General features: G+C 42.6%; 1 protein-coding gene across 2 annotated transcripts in view; it reads right to left on the bottom strand.

The window, feature by feature from the left end:
- Positions 1-23,284, bottom strand: part of flnba (filamin B a) — a 61,057-nt gene extending 37,773 nt beyond the window's left edge. For both annotated transcript variants that reach the window (XM_031855781.1, XM_031855860.1), the window contains exons 1-4: positions 22,816-23,284; positions 1,981-2,090; positions 1,684-1,819; positions 1,405-1,502 (exon numbers count right to left, since the gene is read on the bottom strand). In XM_031855781.1, the coding sequence (XP_031711641.1) occupies positions 1,405-1,502; positions 1,684-1,819; positions 1,981-2,090; positions 22,816-23,107 (636 nt within the window). In that variant the 5' untranslated portion in view covers positions 23,108-23,284. The remainder of the gene's footprint in view (positions 1-1,404; positions 1,503-1,683; positions 1,820-1,980; positions 2,091-22,815) is intronic.
- Between the last annotated feature and the right edge of the window lie 394 nt (positions 23,285-23,678).

Raw genomic sequence — 23,678 nt, 5'->3', positions numbered from 1 at the left:
CGTCATGTTAAAAAGCAGGAAATGGTCTTCACTGAACTGCTGCAGCAAAGTTAGAACACTATTGTCTAAAATATCCCTGTATGCAGTCTCATTAACATTTCCATTCACTGGAACAAAGGAGCACAGACCAGTAAAAACAGACCCGGTATGCGGACTGGGATGTCCTGAACTCTGAGTCACACCGGTGTCATTCACTGCTCCTTTCGTTTCCGCTCACGTCATGTTCAACATTTTCCCCCTTAAGTCATTCTGCTTCACTCACGGTTTTTAAAAACGCAAACTCTAACCTCGACTGGGACGAACTAGTTCTCCAGCAGACGAGGGTGGCCTAAAATAACGTCATGGGTGTGACGGTGAAGTTGGTCAGCTATGTTGTTTCTGGAGGAGACTTCCTGTGGGTGTCACCTGACTGACAGGAAGCAGAGCATAACGTAATGCAGCCATGACACAGAAACATTCGACTGGGGAATGAATGAAATCAGGATGAAAGAGTCTTCATGATCACTGCTGAGGTTCTTCTTCACACAGAAGAAAAAGCCGAAAGGGTTTTTTATTTTCTATAGGACAAAAATCTGCTATTAATTCTGCAGAGAAGCTATTATAATTAACAAGAAAGACCTTTTAACCAATTATTCAAAAGTGACAGAAGTTACTAATTATTTAGTTGCACAAGTCATTATAGTACATTTCCATTTGAGTTTGAGTTGCATCCTCTCGGCTTCAAACTAAAGTGTCTAAAAACACGAACTCCGCTTCCGTGAGTTTCCTCTGCTGTGAACAATCAAGAAACCAAACAGCGTCTGTGTGAGATGCTTCTGACAACCTTCGACCTCTGGAGGGACAAATCCCAGCAGAGCGACTTCTGTTCTCTACTGGGCTGCGTGATGAAGAGCAAAATGTGATGTTTTTTGGCTGTTTGAATGGCGATACAGGATGCAAAGCAACCGTCACTGCATCCATACGAATCTAGAATCTATTAGTCGTTAGCATTGTTAGCATGCCAGGCTACAATGAACACAAAACGTATGCATCGTCTGCTGCAGCTGCTTCACAGTAAAAGGCCTCAGAGACGCCTCCTTCCTTTGAAATCATCCGACACTAGCTTTTCGTTATGCTAACGGGTCGCCTAGCTCCTCCCAGCAAACCTCGGTTCTAAAGCATCTTAGCCTTTGACTGCAGTTATCAGTTTTATGAATCTCCATGTTTCTGATATCAAAGCCCTTTGAGAAGTCATGAAATCATTATTATAACAACAACATCTTCGAAGTAGAAACATGACGAAGCACAACTTCTAACCCAACAAAAGACTTTACAGAGATAATAATAATACCAGTAAAGTGTTGAATAAAGGTTAAAGGTCACACTGAGGAAGCAGATGTGGAACAGAGTCAGAGGGAATCTAACCTGCGGGATGCCCAGCCATTCGTCAGCCAGCTGCATGGCCTCAGTGGCATTCTCCACTGGTTTCACTGGATCCCAGGTCTCCCAGTCCGGACACAGGCCTGCAAAAGACACACAGCAACAGCGTGAACCACAACAACTCAGACAGGAACAGATAGAACTAGTTCTAGGTCAAGGCGGTTATATTGATAGGAAATACAACAGTAGTTAACTTTGGACCCACATACAGTCAGCTCTACGGCCTTGAAACACACACACACACACACACACACACACACTCACCCGGTGCACAGCTGTCTACCAGTGCTCCCAGCGCCTTGCCGTTCCTCCAGTCGTTGCTGAAGTTGTTGATTGGCATATCAGGGAGTTTGTGTTGGATCCAGCCCAGCAGACGCTGCTTCGGTGTCTTTGACTCTGGCTGCAGAAACCAGAACCAGCGTACATCAGTCAGCTTTCTAACAGCGGTAAGTATTTGCACAGCAACTGTTTGTTGTCTTTCTAATCTTCAGGTTTTCTTGACAGTACATTCTTGTCTGAAGTCATGAGTCTGAACACAAGTTAATAAACCTGGATTGTTACCTTTTCTTCCTCGCCCTCCCAGATTGGCATGGAGATGGAGTAGTGCAGAATCAGAGTCCAGACCAGACCCAGGATCAGCTTCAGGTTCCCATCCACGATGGCTTTAGAGTCTGACGGAGAGAAACAGACAGACCTGAGGTCAGATTCAAGTTTCGAAGAGTTTAAAAAACTGCTGTTTGTTGGTTCTCCTGTGACGTGGCATCTACACCACCAACTCCCAAACCAGAACTTGAGAGACCAGTTCCAGCGAGGATAACATAACTTTAACAATAAAACCCAACATGATGTTCTTTAAAGTCTTGCTAAGCTGATTTTACAACCATATTGAAATTAATAGAAATCAATGACCCTAGAAGGTTTAAAAACTGGAATAAAATAAAATGTATCAAGACACCACAAGATCTAGGGAGAGGAAAAAAAGAACACAAAGCTGAGATATTAAAGTAACAATCTGGAAGATTTTCATTTTGTTCTCTTTGATGGCACCTGTGACGATAAGCGGTAATCTGTGTGACGTCAACTCAGTTTTTTGCACTTGTTTTTGAAGTTTAATCGTCTGTAGTTTTCGTTCTTTTCATTCCATGTTAAGCCATAGTAACTGTGCACCCCTTCACAGACGTGAGAAGGGAGTCTATTGCATTAGTTCCTACAGTTTGTAAAGTTTAATAACTGCCGACGCCACAACTTCAATCAACCTGTTTGACATCCCACCCCAAAAAAGTTTATTTCAGACGCCGATAAAAACAAAAAGTGGTGCAACACTGAGCGCAGAACCGAAAACAAACCTGCTGATATCCAGGTTTTAGCTTTATTTTAGCAGAACAGAGTGTTGCAGGGTAATGTTACTCATTAATCAGACCTCACTGTACCAGCTGGTACCTCACACCAGCTCTCTCACTCTCACACACACACACACACACACACACACACAGAGAGAGAGTTAAGCAGACAAAACATTCCAGTCAATTTTAATCCCTCAGTCTACATTTTTCTCTCCTACAATAACAAAGTATTAAAGGAACACTCCAACATTTATGATAATTAAATTTGCTTATCTGCTGTCTTTAGTTTCAAAGTTGGTAGAGACAAGGTCCGGGTGAAATATGTCAAAGACATAATTGAGTCAGATATTATGATAATTTGTTCTTGTAATTAGAACTTGTATGAGGTGGAGGGATGAGGTGATGTTGACTCAATCTGTTTTATCTCTGTGTCCGATCAGAAAGGTCAGGACCGAGCTGCACACAAAGACTGGAAGCAGAGAGAGAAACTGCCCTTTACAACGAGCCTCTCATTCAGCCAGCAACAGTCAAGAGGGCCGCAAAGATACAAAACAAAACGGGGATTAGTTTGTTTCCTATCGTGCTGAACTTTAATAGATCACAACACAGCAGGTATGGAATTAATCTGCAGATGCTCAGATCAAAATGAGATCTAAGTTTTCTGTTGGTCAGTTTTTATAACTACGCAGCAATCCTGCGGTGCTGAAAGAAATGAAGCCAATGTGGAAGCGCCAATATCTGCAGTTCCTCAAATGGCCACTTGAGGTAGTTTTCAAAAGCGAGTCAATCCCTATAGACCACCGTGTTAAAATGGAGGATTTTAAAGCAGAAATAAACATGTTTACAGTCTGGTACAAAATACGGTTTTGGTCCCTAGAGCTAATTTTCACGCTCATGTCAACAGTTCAGAAGTGACTTTTACATAACTCACTTGTTTAAGTTATATATCAAGGCCTCGGCTGCTTTGAGTGACAGGTTGCTGCCATAAAACAGTCAATAAAATTGTTAGTTTTTTTTATTATTTTCAAACGTGAATCACTGCAACTGCGAGAGGTCCTCGAGCATACAATCATGAATTAGCACAAAAGCATATCAGGCTGATGGGTCCAGTAGCATGCAAGATTTGCGTCGGACAGACAGACTGATGCACACGCGTAGCACTCACTCAACCGAATGCATGATTTCCCCTCACGCCTGGGGGTCGGTCATGAAACAACACTATAATCAGCAGCCACGTCCACCACACACGTCTGTGTACGTTTCATTAGAATTAAAGCTAAAAGCACTCATCAGTAAACAATCTCAGACTGGAGCCTCCACACCTTCATAGTTACCAAATATATTCATCTCTGCTTCATTAAGCAACAGCAAAGTGACTTTCAACACTGTGTGCAGACATGCATTATGTCCCACAGTGTGTGTGTGTGTGTGTGTGTGTGATAAACCCCTTTGATCCACCTGGTGAATCTGCAGCTCAGCTTCGCTGTCAGCAGACCAGCTATCGTCCAAACATGTTTCAGCAACCTCGGGTTTAGGTGGAGCTCTGGGAGAGTGCTGCCACACCCACTGGTGACAACACTGATAATGACGGAGTATATTCTTCAACACACACACACACACACACACACACACCCACACACACACACACACAGAGAGGAGAGGTTGCCACATCCTGCTTTCGACATTCCTAATCTCTGTTTTTACAGACTTAACACTCATTTATCTCTTTGCATTTCTGTCTTTTGTCTATTTCAACTCTTTTTTTTTTTTTTTAACTCTTTCACTCTCCACTCGCCTGTTTTGGGTTTTTTTTTCACGTCTCCTTTCTCACACACTCTTCTTTCTAACTTCCTTTTCCCCTCCAAGGTTGAGCTGCCACACCTGTGCGAGTTTCTCACACACACTCCGCCTCTGCAGCAAACATCCTGTAAATTGAGCAGCAGCCTTTACCCTCTGAACACACACACACACACACACACACACACACTAACTAACAAACACCCACATCTGAGCTGGCACACTCAGATCAGTCACACCATATGGGACACTTGTACTAACAAACCATTAAAGTTGTGACGCGTGTAGTTAATGCACAATATAAAGAGATTACAACGGTAGGTTTGTTTTATCTATGAATTGGTTCTTTTGCACCTTTAAGCTTTTTTGGCTTGTGGCCCATTAAAACTAAGCAATTTCTATTTTTGACTCATTGTCCCCCGTTGCATGAGCTTATGGCTTCAGACCAGGACAAACTATGAGGTTTCTTCCCCCCCCCCCCCTTTAAAAGAAGAATGGGAAAGCAAAGAAAAGAGCCGTGTTTCCGACCTCGGGGTGAGGACAGGGGGTCCCCGACAAAATGTGAGTGGTCTAAAGTAGGGCTTAAAAAAAAGGTTATTTATTGTTCATTAATTCAAACCATAGGCTGTTAAGAAGTGGACGTGATGTCACCCATTGGTTTGTGAACTGCGGTTTTGAAGCCTCGAGTTTGACATTTTGTCTGTCGCCATCTTGGATTTTTGCAACGGAAGGAGTCGGGAGTGAAGATTGAGACACAGAATACCGCTCTGGTAGAGACCTGTCAATCACAAGGTAGCCCCGCCCTAAAGCATCCCCTGCTTTATGGTCCGTTTGACTCTAAATGCACCATAAGTTACTAAATGAACATCATGCTGTATTGAAGAAGACTTGAAACTAGAGATTGAGACCATAAACTCATGTTTACAATGTTTACTGAGGTAATAAATCAAGAGAGAAGTAGAGTCACTTTCTCATAGACTTCTATACGATCAGACTTCTTTTAGCAGGCAGAGGAGTCGATCAGCTGAACACTGATCGGTCACACAGAGAAGGCACGTTTAAGACACTTTTGAATTAGCTTAACTTTTCTGAACCCGAGGTTGCCACCTGATTCAAACAACCTATAGAGCAGAACTTCAATCTTGTTCAGTATACTTTTCTATCCTGTCAACAGTTCATGACAGGTCGGATCTATTTTGGGCCTCCTTAGGGATCCGAGGCCGGGAACCAACGCTTTAGTGCCATCCAGCCATGTTGTTTTTGTGAGATACATTGTATTGGTGAAACCTTTTAAACCTTAAAATGTGTTTACACTTAATTCCATTCAAAACAGTCCCGAACATCAGAATGGGAACTAAACTGTGTGTTCTTCACAGTTTTGTGATTAACGAGGCTATCGCCATGGTAGCCTATTGTTCACATAAAGGACGAGAGTAAGAGAGAGACAAAGAGAGGGAGGGAGAGGGGGGGGTTAGGAACATAAATGCAGCGAGTCAAAACACTGATAGAAGAAGAGCAAAACAACAAAAACACACCAGAGTGTGTGTGTGTGTGTGTGCGCGTTACGGAGGGTTTTAACAGCTCTCATAATAATCTGCTGCATTGTTTCCTCCTCATGCGACGGACTCTCAGGTCTGGGACCCAAAACCGGAAAAGTTGACAACAGTCTTCTAAACAAAGAAAACAAATATTCTACTCATGTTTTTTACAGACTCTAAGTGAACAAGACTCTGATGTGATGCTTTGGTTTCGGTCTAAAGAACACAAGTCTGAATACTCAGCAGCAGCATCTCACACACACTCTCACACACACACACGGGAATTTGTTCAACACAATCGTGCTAATTGAGAGTCCTTGACCCGGCCCAAATAACTTTAAAAAAAAAGGTCTAAATAGCACCAACCGTCCTAGAAAAGTCCCGCATAATGACGGCTCCATATATACGAGTGGACATGACTCACATCTAAGAGAAAACGCTCCTACTTCTCACTTTATAACTTAAGATTGCATTCAGTCTGGAGAACTGAAGAAAATTTATCAGACACTTCAATTAATCAGTTAAAGAATCCTGTGGAAAGAGTTTCTTTATTTCCCTGGAGCTCTTTAAGACCTACACCTCAGATCTCATTGTCGACATGCTACGACCACCAAGAGGCTCTCACACGTGAGGTCTGTCATGACTCTTCCGCCCCCTCGGAGAAAATTAAACACCGCAGTCAGCGCCTCTTTCATTCTGAGATTTATCTGTCCACAACACACACAAAAAAAATCTCCCCGTTATAACTCAGGCCGGATCTGCATCAGATAAACGGTGTTTAAAGCCGCCGCAGATACCTGCTGGTTTGTTGACCCGTCGCTGCGGAGACGCAACAATACCGAGGCAACAAGGGATGTGTGTGTGTGTGTGTATGGGGGGGGGGGGGTTTGCACATTGGGAGAGACAAAGAATGTGTGCAATGAGAAACGGAAAGCGGAGGAGAGAGATAAAGTCAGTGGGTGTGTATAAAGGTGAATCGGGTTGGAACAAAATGCCTCTCTTATCAGCGTGGCACACCCTCTCTCTCTCTCTCTCTCTCTCTCTCCCCCTCCCTCCCTGGAACAGGAAGTTAAATACCTGCTCTGATCCCAACAGTCTGACTAATAACCTTCCAACTAACTAACCAATAACTAGTCCAGAAGCTCGTTAACTCACACTGCCAGCTAACCAACCCGTCAACCAGCAAGTTAAGTTGCAGATCGGGTGAAGATAGAGGGGAAAAAAAGGAGCCTCGCCCCGGAACATAAAAGACCCCTGAATTCATTTAAGTTGCCATTACCATGATGGCTTACAGTATGTGGGACACTTTCAGGCCAAACCTCAAGCATTAGGCGTGGGACATCTGTCAGGCAGTAGTGCAACACGTCGTTGCCCTGCAGTAATACTTTTCTCACCTTCTGACACAAGCGGGTCTGAAGCTGCCAGTACGCCGCTTTAGAAATGCTCGTCGGACGGTGGAATAAGCTTCCCCTTCACATCTCTGAGGCCATTATTAAGGGAGGTGGGATCTGACAATGCGACATTCACAACGTGATGGGTCGGTTGTGCAGAGGTGAGAAAGGAGCTTCACTTTTGTTCTGTTCATAACACCACTGTGACTGTCACAGGACAGTACGAATGTCTTCCAAAAGACAAAATGCGAGCCACTACCCTCACATTTAAACAATATTACATCTATAAACTCTCTATGAACACCGGCTTTTCACTCCACCTTCCTGTAAAAACACATCTGACTCGACCCCGAGACAATTTCTGGACCTTTTGAGTTCACAAACCCGACCAGTAGGAAAACTGCAGCACCGTATCGAGGTGTGACCTCGTCCTTAAAAGCATTTGGCTCAGATTTGTCCCCATCAATCCAATGCACACAAGATCAGTGAAGCCAGACAGACCAGCATACAGGTGAGACAGAAGTCGGGTAACTGTAGCTCACTCTTTTGAATCTCTCTCTCCCTCGGAGGCCCAACTGCTGTCCCACTTAAAACAGCTGTTCCTTCACACAATGGCTACATCACCATCTCACAAACACACGTTTCACTTCCTACCCAACAATTAACTGCCGAACCGTACGGAACAGTTGACGCCTGAGGCAGATCCCCACCCCAGCAGCCAGAGGGAGGAAACCTCTTCTTTGAGTCATAATAATACCACACATATCATAACTCACCAAAATGTCATAAAACCTGTCTAAATAAATCAATTAGACGTCAAATAAAGACTTATTAAATTAACCGTCTTTGTTTTTACATAAGAGATCCACAAACATCAGCAAATAAACACTAAAAGAAATACGATGTTTATATTTACTTGGTTTATACGAGTAAAACAGTCGTGAACAAAGCAAAACTCTAACATTCACTAGCCGGTTGGATTAATTAATCAATAACTGGTTATTTTTGCCACATGAAGGCAGCATCATGCTTTTTCAAGTTGATATGGTGAATTTGAGGAGAGTTGCTTATTTATTTACCTCCATTGCAACATTATTACACCTGATGAAGTCAAAAACTCTCTTTGCTCAGTTTTTGGTCTCCACCAACACTTGAGGGACATATCTGTCTCTTTAGCTGCTAAAGGCTCCATATGTTCACCAGCTAGTCTCTGTGGCGTCTGCCGTTTGTTGCTGAGCAGGTAGTGGACAGTCGCTTATTATTGCTTTTTTTTCAATAAAAAAAACGAAGCTATGAGAACCAAAACGGTAAAGTTGCAGCTGGACAGTAAAACAATGAGCTCCAGATTCATGAGATAATCCTCTGGAGGTTCATCACTATGAGCGACTCAAACCAATGCTATCGAGCTGCACAGCCTTTATTGTTCTACAAATAATTTAATAATTTGTTGTTTTTCCAAAAAAGGACAATACTAATGTTGTTACCCCGGGGAACAATAAGTATTCAGATTTATCTTTATACTTCAAATTACTGCTGGCAATACCCCCACACACACAAATAATAAGTGCAGATTTTTAAAAGCATTCTTCCTTTCAAGCTGCAGCTATTTTCCATAAATTTCCATACAAAATGAAAAGATGATTTTTTAAAACTTGCTACAGATGGGTCGGACCGGTTTGCGTTAAAAAAACTTCACAAACCCAAAAAAAGTGAAAGAACCACAGAGATATTGCAGACGATCCTTCCATAAATGCAGACCTGATGTTCACTGTGATGGATTGAACAACTCAAGCAGGTTTTAGGAGTCGACCATGTGATTTTCATACAAGACAGAAACAAATGAATAAAAACCAAAGGCTGTCTGACATTTTTGGGGATGGTGGTGAAAAAACAAACCTTGTACACCAGCTGCTATAACAAAAGGAAACAACAAAACTATCTGTATCGGCCGACATGGCTCATTGGTGATCGGAAATGTGTATAAGCAGCAAAAGATACGTGATCGGGAAATCTCTAAAAGTCATATTTGCTCCTTTTTTTCCTGCCGATTCGGTCAGTGACTCAAAACAGTGAGATTTGTGATTTGTTGCACCTCTGTTACACAACAACAGAGCATCATTAAGTTGTAATTAGTAAGTTTGTGAGGGGAAAAACAAGTTAATGCTGAAAAACAATGTAAAAGTCTGGCGGGGAAAAGTGAAGTCTAGATGGAAATGTCCTTCAAAACAAAAAGACAGGAGGTACCTTCAGTGGTAAACAGGACGTGGAGCTACCGTGTGTGTGTGTGTGTGTGTGTCATGGTGTGTGTGTGAATGTCATGGGTCAAACAGACTGTGTACACACACACACACACACACACACACACACACATTCCTCAGTGTTGAGATCATAACCCCACCCACCAACCCCCAATTCATCACACACACACACATTTCAACACCCACCTCCCCTCCAAGGACCCGATGGATGATGACAAAGGAACAAAAGTAACACAAATTCAACAAGCACTCAATTTAAACACAACCATAAACACACACAAACACACTCAGCAGGTAGCCTTTTCAAACTGCTGTCAGGTCAGTTAACAAATCTTTCACTCAACACACTACACACACACACACACACTCCAGGTGTGTGACATCACTCCTCTGTGCTGCGAGACCGATCACATGCTCACAGTCCAATAGAAACAACAATCATCAATCGATCACTATCATTTCATCCTTGCAGGTTTAGCCGCGTGTGCACATTTGTGGTTTCTAACCTCTTTCTTTCTTAACTTTGAGAAACATTATTTTTATATGTTAAATGTACGTACGTTCTCTAAATGCAAAGACAATGAACCTGAAATCAACACTGACGTTCATACATATGTTTTAATTGAGTCATTTTATCTTCTCACTGCCAAACGTCACATTAACTTAATTAGCTAGGTGGACTTGCTGCTGGTATAAAAAAAATTTTAAAAAAAAATTTGTGAAGGAAAAAGTACAACATTTTTCAAAATTGTACTGGAGTACAGTACTTCAGTAAATGTACTTAGTTTCTTTCCATCACTGATTAATACCATGCTGTAACCAAATGATGTGACCAACAGAGAGAGTTGGTCACACTGGATAACTTGGTCTGGAGCCCTGAATCTGGAAAGATGGGATTCATCTTCACGTCATTCTTCAAAAGTTCACCACCCGTGCATTGAGGCGGTGGCAGGAATCCCATCGACATTTCTAGGTAAGACTGGAGGCACGCAAGAAGGTATGTTTCTAATAATTTGAGTGGACTGACCCTTTAAACCTCCAGCGGACAGCGAGGCAGTTATCAAATGATTGATCGCTTAAAAAAAAAAAAAAAAAAACCATTTTTTTCCAAGGTCTAACATTTGAACTGTTTCCAGAAGAGTCAGCGGTCTTCCCCAATCACATTTATGTTGGCACTCCCATATTTTAGCACCCACTGATGACATCAGCACATGATGCATCGCTGTAATAACGGTGCCGCTTATTGAGAGTCACATGAGTCATGCACCAGCAGCTCAGAGGAGGCGATCCCACCAAAAGAACCCAGATTACAGACGGAGAGAGGCAAGAGGCCGTTTAACATCTTTGATTTGGATAACGAGTGCCGTTCTGTTTCTCTCTTTAATCTGGTCCTGGGTTGGACTCAAACAGCTGCAGAGATGAAGAGGGAGAGAGATCAAACACGAGGAGAAACTTGCTCTCATAGCTTTCATTCACAAGGAGTCAAAGAAGTGAATGAACCAAGAAAAAAAAAAAACAAGATGAAATCTGGAAAGCTCCCGCTGTTTGTTAAAGAGGCGAGTCTGTGAAGCAGCATCTCGGGTCAGCCAGGAGAGAATTGGCAGAGGACCTCGGGCCGAATTTGTGTAATAAATTCTGAATTTAAAAGCTGCTCGAGATCTTTGCTACCGCACTTTGGACTCAAGCAGGACCAAATGAAACCATCATCATCAAAGACCGACGTTTTAAAAAAGGTACCCAAGGCTGCAGATGAGCTACGAGCATACACAAAGGACCTTCATGCTCAACGCTCTGCGAGTTGCATTATTCTCCAAAACGACAGAGGGCGTACAAACTAAATGTACTGTGAAGAAGTAAGAAGACGAGTGAAACCATAAACTAAACTCCATAACACAGAAGAGGGATTGTAATTATCTGTCAACTCATGTCTCTTATTCATGGACTACTTTATTGCGCCCACACACACACACACACACACACACACACACGCATTCGTATCGGCACAAAATTCTTCATAGATGTAGCCTCTAATTTTGCACCAGATTGATGCATTTAACTTTAATATGTAAGATACAAAATTATTTTTAAGTGCATGAATAATCGGGATATTAAAATGATTATATTTTCTAAGGTGGCTCCTTACAGGTCTGAAATTGCATCCGCAGCACTTCTATCTAAAACAATAGTGGACCTAAAATTGAGCCCTGTGGCACACCACAGGTTGAAGCGTCCCCAAGAGCAACAGCTTGTTTCATGGTTGAGGACTTCAACCAGAGTAGAGCTTCATCAGAGATGCAGAAACGCTTCTCAAGACCATTAAGTAAGGTATTGTGGTCCACTCTGTCGAATGTAACGGGACTGTTTCATAGTATCAGAACGGAGCATCACCTGCAACCAGAGGGGGGAATAATGAACCAGTTTGCAGTTGGAAGACATTGGCGCCAAGAGAAGTTTGATACAAACAAACAGCAGAAGAAGCTTGAAAACAGGAGAACCACAAGAGAACAGAGTAACCAGCCTAGTGCTGCCCTATCATTAACACACTAACACACACACACACACACACACACACACACACACACACACACACATCTGGCATTACGTCTGCATGCATAAACAGGACGCACACTGACAAACACGCTGCAGCGTTTAGCCTCGGTGACCTCACCCCGCTGGTTCCCAGGCCATGATGTCATCAGAACCAGAAACATGACCATGTGGTGAGGAAGAGGAAGAGAGTGGTGGAGGAGGATAGTGACGGAGAAAAAATAAATAACACGAGGGGCAAAAGGAGACGAGTAGACAAAAACAAAATTTGTAATTAGCATACGACGTCAGACAAACAAAGCTACTCAGTGGAGCCTGATGCGAGGTCGTTTTGTCGCGTTAAACATGTTTTACCTGAAGCATAAAACGAGACGATGGGTGATGTCAACTTGTGTTAAGTAAACTTAAGAAAATTATCTAGAATGACAAAAGAAATTGTCAAAAGTTGACATTGCAATTTATTTATAAATCATATTTTTTTTTACATTTTAAAGTTAAATGCATCATTCTGGTGCACTTTGAGGATGGAGAAAATCCGCCCGGCGACCGAGCGCCGGCCCCTGACCCTCCACGTAGACTCCCCCGTGTAGAGAAGTGTAAACATGTAAGGGTCGTAATCAAACTGTGGCAGGCCGACCTATGCTGTAGGTAATTAATGGTAAACACCAAATTAGTCACGGAACAAGAGAACCGTGCAAGTTTCGCTTTGGCGTCATGACGCATTTGAGTTAAATTGCGGCGAAAGTTGCGTGCACACGTCGCAACGATAAATCGAGCAGTTCTGGTCTTTGTGCTTTTCCCCCAATGACAATAAAGTTTAATCAAACCGTATCTAAACTAAACCAGGAACTATCCGATCAAAGAATTAACAAAAAACAAAATTACAAATTAGACCGGGCATTTGATGCCTGGATGTAGAGGATACAGTTAATTCTGTCAGTTTCCAAAACAGTATTGAGGTTCAAAGACCAGAAGAAAAGAAAACGAAGAAGAAAAATAGGAGAGGAAGAAATGGAACGAGAGCGAGTAAGAGGAATTTGAGACGTTTGTAGGCGAGCCAGGCTGCAGGAGGTTCACCACGGTGATTATCACCGAACAATCCACCACAACCACACACACAGTTCAGCACACGTGTGTGTGTGTGTGTGTGTGTGTGTGTCACACACGGTTCAGCACCAGAACACAGAGACACCAGCGTCTGCTGTGAGACAACAGGACGACTGGTGCTGGCGAGGAAACAAAGAGGTCTGTGTGAGTGTGTTGTGCTTGATGTTTTAAACAAATTACCATTTACCTCCATTGTATCTGGTTGGCATCAGACATCTCATCACCTCAACAACTTGGCATAAACAAAACTACTCGTCGGTGTCATTTGGGTGAGCTGACCCTTTAAAAAAGGTGACTTTGCGTCACAGATACTTTGACTCATTTAAAACACATGCACATTGTGAAGCTGATGGAACACTCGTGTGGTTGCCTCTAAAGCAGTGGTTATTGTTAATCTTGAGGGCTGCAATTTGACGAACGAAGAAAACAACATATGTTCCCAATTCCTTCCCTATTGTTGGCTTTTTTTCCTCATGTGAAATACGCTTCTTTACAGCGAGAGAAACCAGGAGATTGACACCACTCTCATATCTATCCGTTAAATATAAGGTTACAGCCAGCAGCTAGTTAGCTTAGCACAAAGACTGGAAACAGGGGGAAACTGTTAGCCTGGCTCTGTCCAAAGTAACATCAACCTACCAGCTCCTCTAAAGCTCAACACTGAACACGTTACATCTCATTTGTTTAATCCGTACAAAAGAAAAACCCTTACATGTCAACATGTGAGATTTAGAGCTGCTGGTAGTTGGATTTAGTTACTGTTTAGATGGACTCACGCTAGCTGTTTCCACCCGTTTCCAGTCTTTGTGCTAAGCTAAGCTTTCATAGCAGACGGGCCTCTTGGTAAAGTCACAGGCAAAGTGACTTTTAACCAGCGTGTTCATCACTTTGATCATGAATAAATATGTAGATATCAGACTTTTCAGGTAATAAATCCTTCAAATGTTTCTCAAAGTGAATTCCAGTGTCACTCGATCCTTTAAGCTTCACATTGAAAAAAAAACTAAAAAACGTCACGAAGCGGCTACATTTAGACTTGGAACCAACAAAGAAGCTTTCTCTGCAGAGTGGAGGTGTGTGGGTGAAAGTCTATATCCCAGCCACTCTCATGTTACCTTTTTCTTCAGCAACACAGAGGCTCTTTGTGACACACACAGACACACACACACACACACTTTTTTCTATGTGTATAATTAAAACATCTTCAAGGTCAACATAATCCCATCTGTAGAGCGCTGAGCTGCAGGTTTTGGACATTTTGTTGTCCAGGTAGGAAGCTTTATGATTTGTAGGTGAGACAGATGTCCAATCAGAGTGTGGCGCTGGCTGACCCGCCTTTAGAAGCCGATTGGCTCACAGATATGATGCACCTCGTGCGTTTTCAGCAGTTTTTTTTAAACCCTCTGAGCTCTACTTTATGGTTTAGTCACACCTGAATGAGGCCTTCGGCAGACTCGCTACACGTCTCAGCTCAGCAGGTCATTTGTCGTCATTTCCAGGACAAGTTGGTCTAAACTTTGCATGCGAGTGACGTTTCAAATGTTACAGCTGACTAAACTTTCCTGGGATAGCAGCTGTGAAGCAAGTCGGGATCATTTCCAGACAGCACTGGTTCCACAAGTCAAAATCCTGTCACATGACTCACATTTAGGGAACTTCAATTCTGTAAATGGGAATGAAACTGAATTATCACAACAAAATATTGACTGCGTTAGAAAACATCCGGTTAGGGAAAAAAAAAAATAAATGGCCATAAAAACTTTGGAGAACACATTATACGACTTGCATTTGGGCAACGAAAACATCCAATCACAAAGCTTAAAATTCAGCTTAACTAAAGATTACGCTGTTGAGAAAACTGCCAATACGATCTACAGTTTGCAATTAAAATGCTGACATTTACAGAAGGACATGATTACTAGGGCTGTGTTTTGGCAACAATCTGGCGATACAACATCGAATTTTAGAAAAAGTCAGTTTAAAAAACACAACACCATGTTTAATAGAATCTGAGCCATCGTCTGCCACAAATCTTTGCATGAACAATTAAAAAACATTTTAAAAAAATCAATATCACGAAACAAAATATCCCAATACTCAACTCTATTGTCATTTCCTTACACCCCTATATGTTAAAGTATAAGACGCTTTCATGTCCACAGTGTAAACTCTTTGATGGGAGATTAGTGGTGTGTTTTCACGCCGATGGTCTGACAGTGTTTCGACTCCAGCTCCGTTTCTTACAAAGTAAACTGGAACCTGAAAGCACTTTTGTTCTTAAAACCCCAAACGTGGTTTTTGTTCCAACACCACAAGTCAAGCTTCTTTAATCCCATGAAAACCGTCCTTCACGGTGGAGAATCAGAACATCAAAACAACTTGCAACAGTCCTCCAGACCTCTTCATCAAGTCATACTTTTGTCTAGTTTTCCACCTTATTGCGGGCGCTGATCTGGCTGCGATTGTTGATCTGGTTGCGATTATGATGGTGGTTGTAAACATTGATCATCTCGGCAGAAGCAGTAAACAAGGAGCTGCTGAAGCTGAAATTCTGGATGTTTCCGTTTCTTCTTCCAGCTGACAGTGTGGTTCAGCCTCAGTAGCAACATGTGCAGTGAAAAACCAAAGATGAGAGCAGAAGCCGTAAATATGACAGCAGCTCTGGTTGTTTTTTCCTCCTGGAGGACTGAAACCAAAGGAGAGAAAGAGACGAAAGAAAAGACGGAACAGAACAAACATGAAGACGGCGGTTTACTGCGAGAGGAAAAGGAGCCGAGAGGTTTGTGCGTGAGCGAGAACACGTCCAACTCAAACACTGCTGCCAGACACATGCAAGAGCACACGAGTCTCTTCATGGCTCCGGTTTCCAACGGAAATGAAAACGATTCATTAACTTCACGTCTCTAAAATGTCATTGTTTTGTTTAAGTTTTTGCTCGACTTAAAACAGACCGAGGCCCTCTGACAGTGTATGAACTCCCCCAGCTACAGTTGAACAATTGATTGATCACAATCAGGTCCACACAGATTAGTGCATCACTAGTCTCTTGTTTTTTTAGGGATGCGCGTTTCAAGCCAAAACACTAAATCGATAATCACTGTGAACTATCTGATCATTGTTCGAAGAATGTGCAGAGCCGGCCCATTCTCAGATTTAACTCAATAAATGAAGGGTTTACTTAAACCAAATTGTTGGAACAGTGGAAAGACGATGGTTTTGGTGAGTTTCATTTTGTTTCTGTTGAGTTTTGATGAAGTGTTTTAATTTCTCATGTTCTCCTTGCGAGTTAAGAAATGTATTCGTTCTCTGTCGTCCTATAATCAACAGAGATGCAGGCGAAAGCTTTCCAACACGCATCAACCAAACTCCTCTGACCCGGACGAACGGATCGTCAATCAGAAATCTCATTTGGTCGTAATGTTGAGTGAGCAAGTCCTTACAGACTTACTTCTCTTGCATCTCCACACTTCAGCAATGTATTTTGATCTGCCGTATATTCCCTTTTTTTTGGAAGACATACTGAAAAAACAAAACAAAAATGAAAAGCTGTCGAGATCTCAAGGTTCAGGAGCCACCGGAGGAGAAGAGCTGAAGAAGGCTGAAGACTCGGATCTGTACGGCGACATAATGGAGGAAGCTACTTGTTGAAGGAGACGACTACGCCGCACAAGAACATGTGGTCAACGAACTGAAAGCCCAGAAGAAACGAGACACCAACGTCTGTGACCACAGTAAAGATCACAGAGCAGTGGAACCAACGGCTGCATTTAGGAGGCCTGCAACGTGACGCTTTTGGGAAACTCTCCCAAATGTTCTGGAGCTCGGGAGGAAAACCGGCTGCAGATAGACGACGGTCATAAATCTTCCGAATTTAAAAACACCGATACTGGACGGTTCTCAAACTTTAATCCTTTTCACATTTTTCAAAAGTCTGACAGAAAAAATATATTTTTTAGGACTTTGGGCGCTTTAAGATGCTGGCAGTCTTTGGGAAAACCCAACTCCTAAAAACACGTTTTTATAATATTTTCACATTTAAACTGTTCTATTATTTATTTTTTAATAAGAGCAGACGGATAGAAAAGTGTGGCACGTTCACTGACCAGACTGTTTTCTTGTGGTCGAGCATGAAACATTTGAAAGATGAAAACCAGAAAATGATAAAGCACTCAACAAGACACGCACGAATCAACAGATACAATAGACGGCAAACAAAAGAGCACTAACATAAAACAACAATGACGACTTCCCCAAATTAGAGGCTTCTTTTTTATCAGCACAGAAACCACCAAAAATCTAAGTTCCTAATGTACAACAAAGCACACTGTGAGAGAGTGAGTGAGAAGAGCCAAGATGGAAGATTAGAAAAACTACCTCAGAGACAACAATGTCAACAGAAACTTTTACACACACAAACACACACACACACACACACACACACACACACCACAGCTCAACATGCCGAAGACCGTTGTTGACACACAGAAGCACCATGGCAACCGAGAGGCCGAGAGAGAGAAGGGGAGAGAGTGAGAGCAGTTAGTTAATGTGTCAGAGAGAGAGACTCAAATTACAGCCGTTAGTACCACCAAAACGTCACCGTGTCGCAATCTGCATGTTAGCAGCAGATGAATATAAAAATTAAGCTTTCAATTATTTAGTTACTAATTTAGTCTGTAAAATGGAGGCGCTCTGGTATCAGCCGGCTCGTTCACTGGTCACAAGCTGCACACATGGTTTTCGGAGACGCGTCGTTAGCCGTTAGCAGCGGTTTGGCGGTTCTGGCTTGAGAGGATCCAGCATGTGTAAAACTCGTGAGAGTTTGTAGATGTTTTTGAGAGTTTGTGCTCGTGTGAAAGGCCTCAAGTAACCTTGTATCCCTCAACTCGTAGGGAGGTCACATCTCCAGTTCTGAGAGACATGTTTACATGCAAATCTGAATGCGGTGTGTAATTTGCTCTCGATTGAGGTTCAAGTATCGTAATGACGTCATGAACCAAGTTCAATGTTAAGAGTCATTTTTATCATCTTAAAGTTACAACAAGGAACTTTTGTTTGTCGTCACTGTGGATAAAAGCGGTAGGGTAGTCCCGACAGAAAACCTCTCATTTTACAGCAGCAGGGTCCGACAGTCTGCACCGCTCAGTCCTGGTCCTGGTTCTCTCGTGCCTCCAGCAGACTGACGCATTGCGGCCTGGGCCTCCAAAATAAATACATACACGATTCCTGTGATTAGGAGTATTTTTTCCTCTTCAGTTACACAGATGTTGAGATGTGCAGAGACTATTGTCTTGCATTGCATCTAGCCTCACAGAATCACTGTGTCGTGACGCAATAATATGGTGGGCAACATATTGTGATAGCATCGTGAGTTACTGATTCCCACCTTTAGTTTAATGGGAGGTCAAAGCCCATCGCAATCAACCAGAGAGTGTTTTAAAAAGAAGCTTCTAATGAAGTGGACACAGGCTGAATCACTGCTGCATATTAAAACCTAACGGAAGTGTTTATACGCGAGCGATCGTCTTCCAGCTTAAACACACAGACTGAAGCTTCAGTGAAAACTCTGCCCGGAAAAAGTCACTTCACACAGTGAGCTAATGTCGCTCTGCAAAATCAGAGCCTGAAGGCACCGCAGGTTAACCGTGTGTGTGTGTGTGTGTTCACATAAGCGGACTAAGGTCACAACTGAAAGCTACAGATCCCGTCAGGCCTGTTCTCAGAGTTTTAACCTGGTTTCTCACACATACGATGACAACAGGTAACAAAACTTTCAAGCAGCTTTAAATTTGGAAATAAAACTGATTTTAAAAAGCTGTGAAATAACACGGTGACATTTGGTTTGTGGAAGCCTCCCAGCTTGTTCCAGCAGATTAGTCTAATAGCACGCTGCATGTTTTATTGGACCTCGTTAAGAATCACGGCCCAATAAAGGTGATGCATGTACTTAGTTTGTGGTATTTCTTGGTGCATATTTTACTCCAATCTGCCTCATTTTAGCTCCTCGGTTTAGTTTTCCAGCACATTTACGGTAGTTTATCCTCAGCACTCGTTGGCATCGTTTCTTTTTAACCATCAGAGCTCTGGCCAAGCTGCCGACTGCTCATTCAAGTCTACGTTGTTATAGTCGTTTTATATTCAAATAAAATAGTTTTGATTGACAAGTTGCTAAATCACTCTTTGTGTACATTTTCCCCACATGCTCTCTATGAAGGTGTGTGTGTGTGTGTGTGTGTGTGCTCAGCTGAGAGCTTGTGTCCTGAGAGCAAAGACTCGTCTTCAGTGTGATGTGACAAAAATCAATCAAAGTTAAATCACTGGATGGACATTTCCAATAGAAACATCACCATATTTAAAATACATATAACAAAACAGATTCAAACTAATAATAGAGAAAAATAAAACATCTGGGGAAAAAAAAAAATATATTAAAAAAAAAAAAAAAAAAAGGGGAAAAGTACAACAAAATGTATTTATTGGTTTATGTTGGAACGCAACCGGATTGAAATTGAAGCAAATGAAACGAATGCACTTTTTGTGAATTAATATGCTTCAAGGATATTTAAGGGTTGCACCGAGCGTCCTCTTCTCTTAATAACTAACAAATGATAAATAAAGGATATCAATAATCTGATGTGTTCTTGTCGACTCGTGGGTTCAAACACCGTCTTCCACCCAAGTCATGACGCAACACACCTGTCTGCACAAGTGGATGGTCCACACCTTGTTTATACAACACACACACTGCAGAGAGGTACACACACACACACACACACACTGTTCACAGAGTACAACACACATTCAAGGTTTTGCAATCTCAGAGCGATAAAGTCTCAGTCATTATGATTCCTTGATGATTTCACTTCAGCTTCTACTTTTTTTCCCCCACTCTGTAAGAAGAAAATAAAATATTTTAAAGGTAATAAACATGATATCTCCACATAAATCAGTGGTCCAACAATGAGGAAGTAAAGCCAATGTGAACAAAACACGCGGGTCAAATGTTCAGGACGACAACCTGCTGCTTTCCCCGTCGTGCAAATCTCCCAGCCGACAGTGAAAGCAGCAGGAGAGACAACAAGAGCTGAAACGATGTGAAAACTGCTCAATGAATTAAAAAAATAATGAAACATTATTGTCTTCAATAAGCCAGAGGCCTCTGAGGAGCCCCTCACCACAACTAACCATTAACAACCTCTCTGTCTCTCCCTCCCTGTCCGTCCCCCTCTCTGTCTCCCTCTGGTTCACTCTATCCGTCACAGAGGTGAGGCATTTGACAAACTATCGTCACCTTTGTAACCATGGTCTCCAGATTCACAGACTCAGACTCTCTGTGGTCAGGTGGACCTTCTCTCAGTCTCTTAAAGAGTCCACAATCACATGCGTGTCTGCAGATATTAAACTCAAGATGAGTTTCATACAATCACCGCTGTTTCATACAATTTGCCCGAGAGAGACGTTATAAAAAGCCGCTTGTCCAGTTCTCCGGTGCGTTTCCCTGTTTGTGTTCGGTTGGTTTCAAAAACTCTGGTTCAGATCGGACAACCGGACAGAGACCATCTGTGGAGCAGAATCCCAGTCCGCTTTCCAAGAGGACTCTGGTGGAGTTATTTTAGCTAATGAATGAATGAGAGAGGGTGTGAGACAGAGAGAGAGGGACAGAGAGGGACAGAGAGAGAGAGAGAGAGAGAGAGAGAGAGAGAGAGAGAGAGAGAGAGAGAGAGAGAGAGACAGAGAGAGAGGGACAGAGAGAGAGGGACAGAGAGAGAGGGACAGAGAGAGGGAGAGAGCGAGAGAGAGCGAGAGAGAGAGAGACAGGGACAGACAGAGAGGGACAGACAGAGAGGGGGAGAGGGACAGAGAGAGAGAGAGAGACAGAGAGAGAGAGACAGAGAGAGCGAGAGCAACTAAAAAAAGTCCTAACAAGCATTCATTTTGGCCGAGATAATGATGTCATTTTGCAATCAGCTGATATTAGGTCCTAGATGACAGTCAAACTACTTAAAACAAGAAACAAAGGAAATGTAAAGAAATGAACAGTCTTTGTCTGGTTATTGTTATTAATAACGCAAATATTCATCAAAATAACTGCAGTGTGATTATCTGTCTTGTGCAGCCTGGAAGCCAAACAGCATGAATTAAAATCAGATGTGTGGTAATTGTGTTTGAGACACAACAACAAGCAGCGTGTTAGAGAAACCGATATGAAGCAGAAGAAGTGAGCAGCAGGTGAAAGGCCGCCATGTTTCCATCAGAGAGCCCTCAGCTCTCCACGTGAAGCCGGGCTCGTTAACACAGGTGTGGCCTCTCCCCGCTCATTAAAACACTCTCTGTGGAGACTCTGCACCCACAACGTGCCAGACTCCATTTAGAAATCTGTCACTTTAAATGTTGCTGCTGACACCGTGATGCATGGCATCAGTAATTACCGTGAGACCGACCTGTAGAGCCGCGGATACTTGCATGTTTAAGTATTTCACAGGTTTGGTTGTAGTTCTTGAGGGTTGTGTGTATGCCGATATGAAGATTAGTTTCTTTCAAGTCTATGGATGTTCAAACTAAATATTTTACAATCTTATAATGTCTCCGGTAGGTGAGGCGATATTAAACTGCAGGATTCTTAAACACAGTTTGGTAAGTGCTGCACGTAATGGAAAGAGCAGGACGCAAACTGTCTAAATTGGGAATATATGCAAAGAATATAAGTAATATAAAACGATATCTTCCACCACGCGAGGACCGATTGATTTTGGTTAACTTTATGATAAGAAATGTAGGAACTCTGGGTGACTTCCACACAAGTGAGGACAAAGGTAACGTCACAGATTGAACTTCGGTGTCCGACCAGCCAACACAAAACAGCAGCCAAGGAATTCAGAAGCGTCCTCGTGCGCCACCCTTTCCTTTGACATCAGATCACACACACACACACACACACACACACACACACACACACACTCAAGAGGACCAACTTCAAATAAACATCGACTTGTAAAAGTGGTTTTATTTGCAGCGCGGTCTGTCACCTCGCTAAACGCAGCCAGGTGCGAGAACACCACTTAAAAACCAAAGATTATACAAGCTCCATTTGTTGTTGTGCGTATTACATGTATGCCGAATTAAAGAGTGGGTCCGACTGATTATAGAAATATAATTTACAATAATGTACCATATATGTAGTCATGTGGAAAAAGCGGTTAGACTTTAAAACGCCACATTATTGATGGAAGTCCGTGCTTCCCACGACAGAAAACGGTGTGTTGGAGCTATGAACTTGGAAAAACATTACTGGGACAAATAATATTAGTAACACCAACATCCCGGACACGTTTAGACACTCCACTAACATTAAAAACTAATTTTAGGGTCCACAACTGGTGGTTTTTGGAGCCTCGAGGCGAATGAATGGACTCACCGATGGAGACCAGCTTTATGTTCTCCTTGTCCAAGAACTCCAGAGCCACCGACACGTTCTCCAGCTTCATCTGCCTGAAGTTGGGCCTCGGGTGGTACTTTTTGTACATCTTCTTGTGGCTCAGGACCTCCAGCAGCGCGATGAGCCTCAGGCCGTCGCCCAGGTCCAGCTGCAGGTCTCCGATCCGCTTGTTGACGCACTTCAGGTGCTCGTTGGTCCAGCGCGTAAAGGTGTTCTGCTGGATCTTCTTCCACGGCGCGTCCTCCGCCAGGTCCCTGTCTGTCACGGGCATCTTTAGCTTTCTTTCTTCAACACTGTAGGTCAGGAAATGTGACACAAAGCTGTGCCGTGGAGCGTGTGTCGTTTTCCCGCAGGATGTGTCCTCGGCGCAGCCTGAAGTTGGTTTGGAGAGTTTTTCTTTCAAAAACCTCCCTGAGACTGACTCGCTGCTGCTGCTGCGTTCAGGTGCTGCTTTCAAAGCTCAGATTTCTTCTTCTTCTTCTTGGATTTCTTAAGTGCACTTGGGATCCTTAATGTTGCACTACTGCCTCCTTCTGGGTGTAACCTTCCTCAACGTGGTGTAATTAGTCCAGCTGCTCTCATGCGATACATTTAACCACACGTACTCAACTACTGCATGCAGTTTAAATTAAAACAAAGAAAATAAGTCAAATACAAGTACAGATAAACATGTGTACACATATATATTAAAACATGATACAGTCAAAGTATTCCAAAAGAAAAATAAAAACATGATGACACTGAATGGAGGGATGTTTTCTATTTATCTTAATAATATATCAAGTAAGTTTCCACTGAACTAAAAATAACGTTTCATATGTTACATAGTTGTCTGAGTCTGT

Source organism: Anarrhichthys ocellatus, unplaced genomic scaffold (assembly GCF_004355925.1).
Source record: "Anarrhichthys ocellatus isolate YVR2014 unplaced genomic scaffold, GSC_Weel_1.0 scaffold1, whole genome shotgun sequence".
Taxonomy (NCBI): domain Eukaryota; kingdom Metazoa; phylum Chordata; class Actinopteri; order Perciformes; family Anarhichadidae; genus Anarrhichthys; species Anarrhichthys ocellatus.
This window is presented reverse-complemented; position numbering and strand designations above follow the sequence as displayed.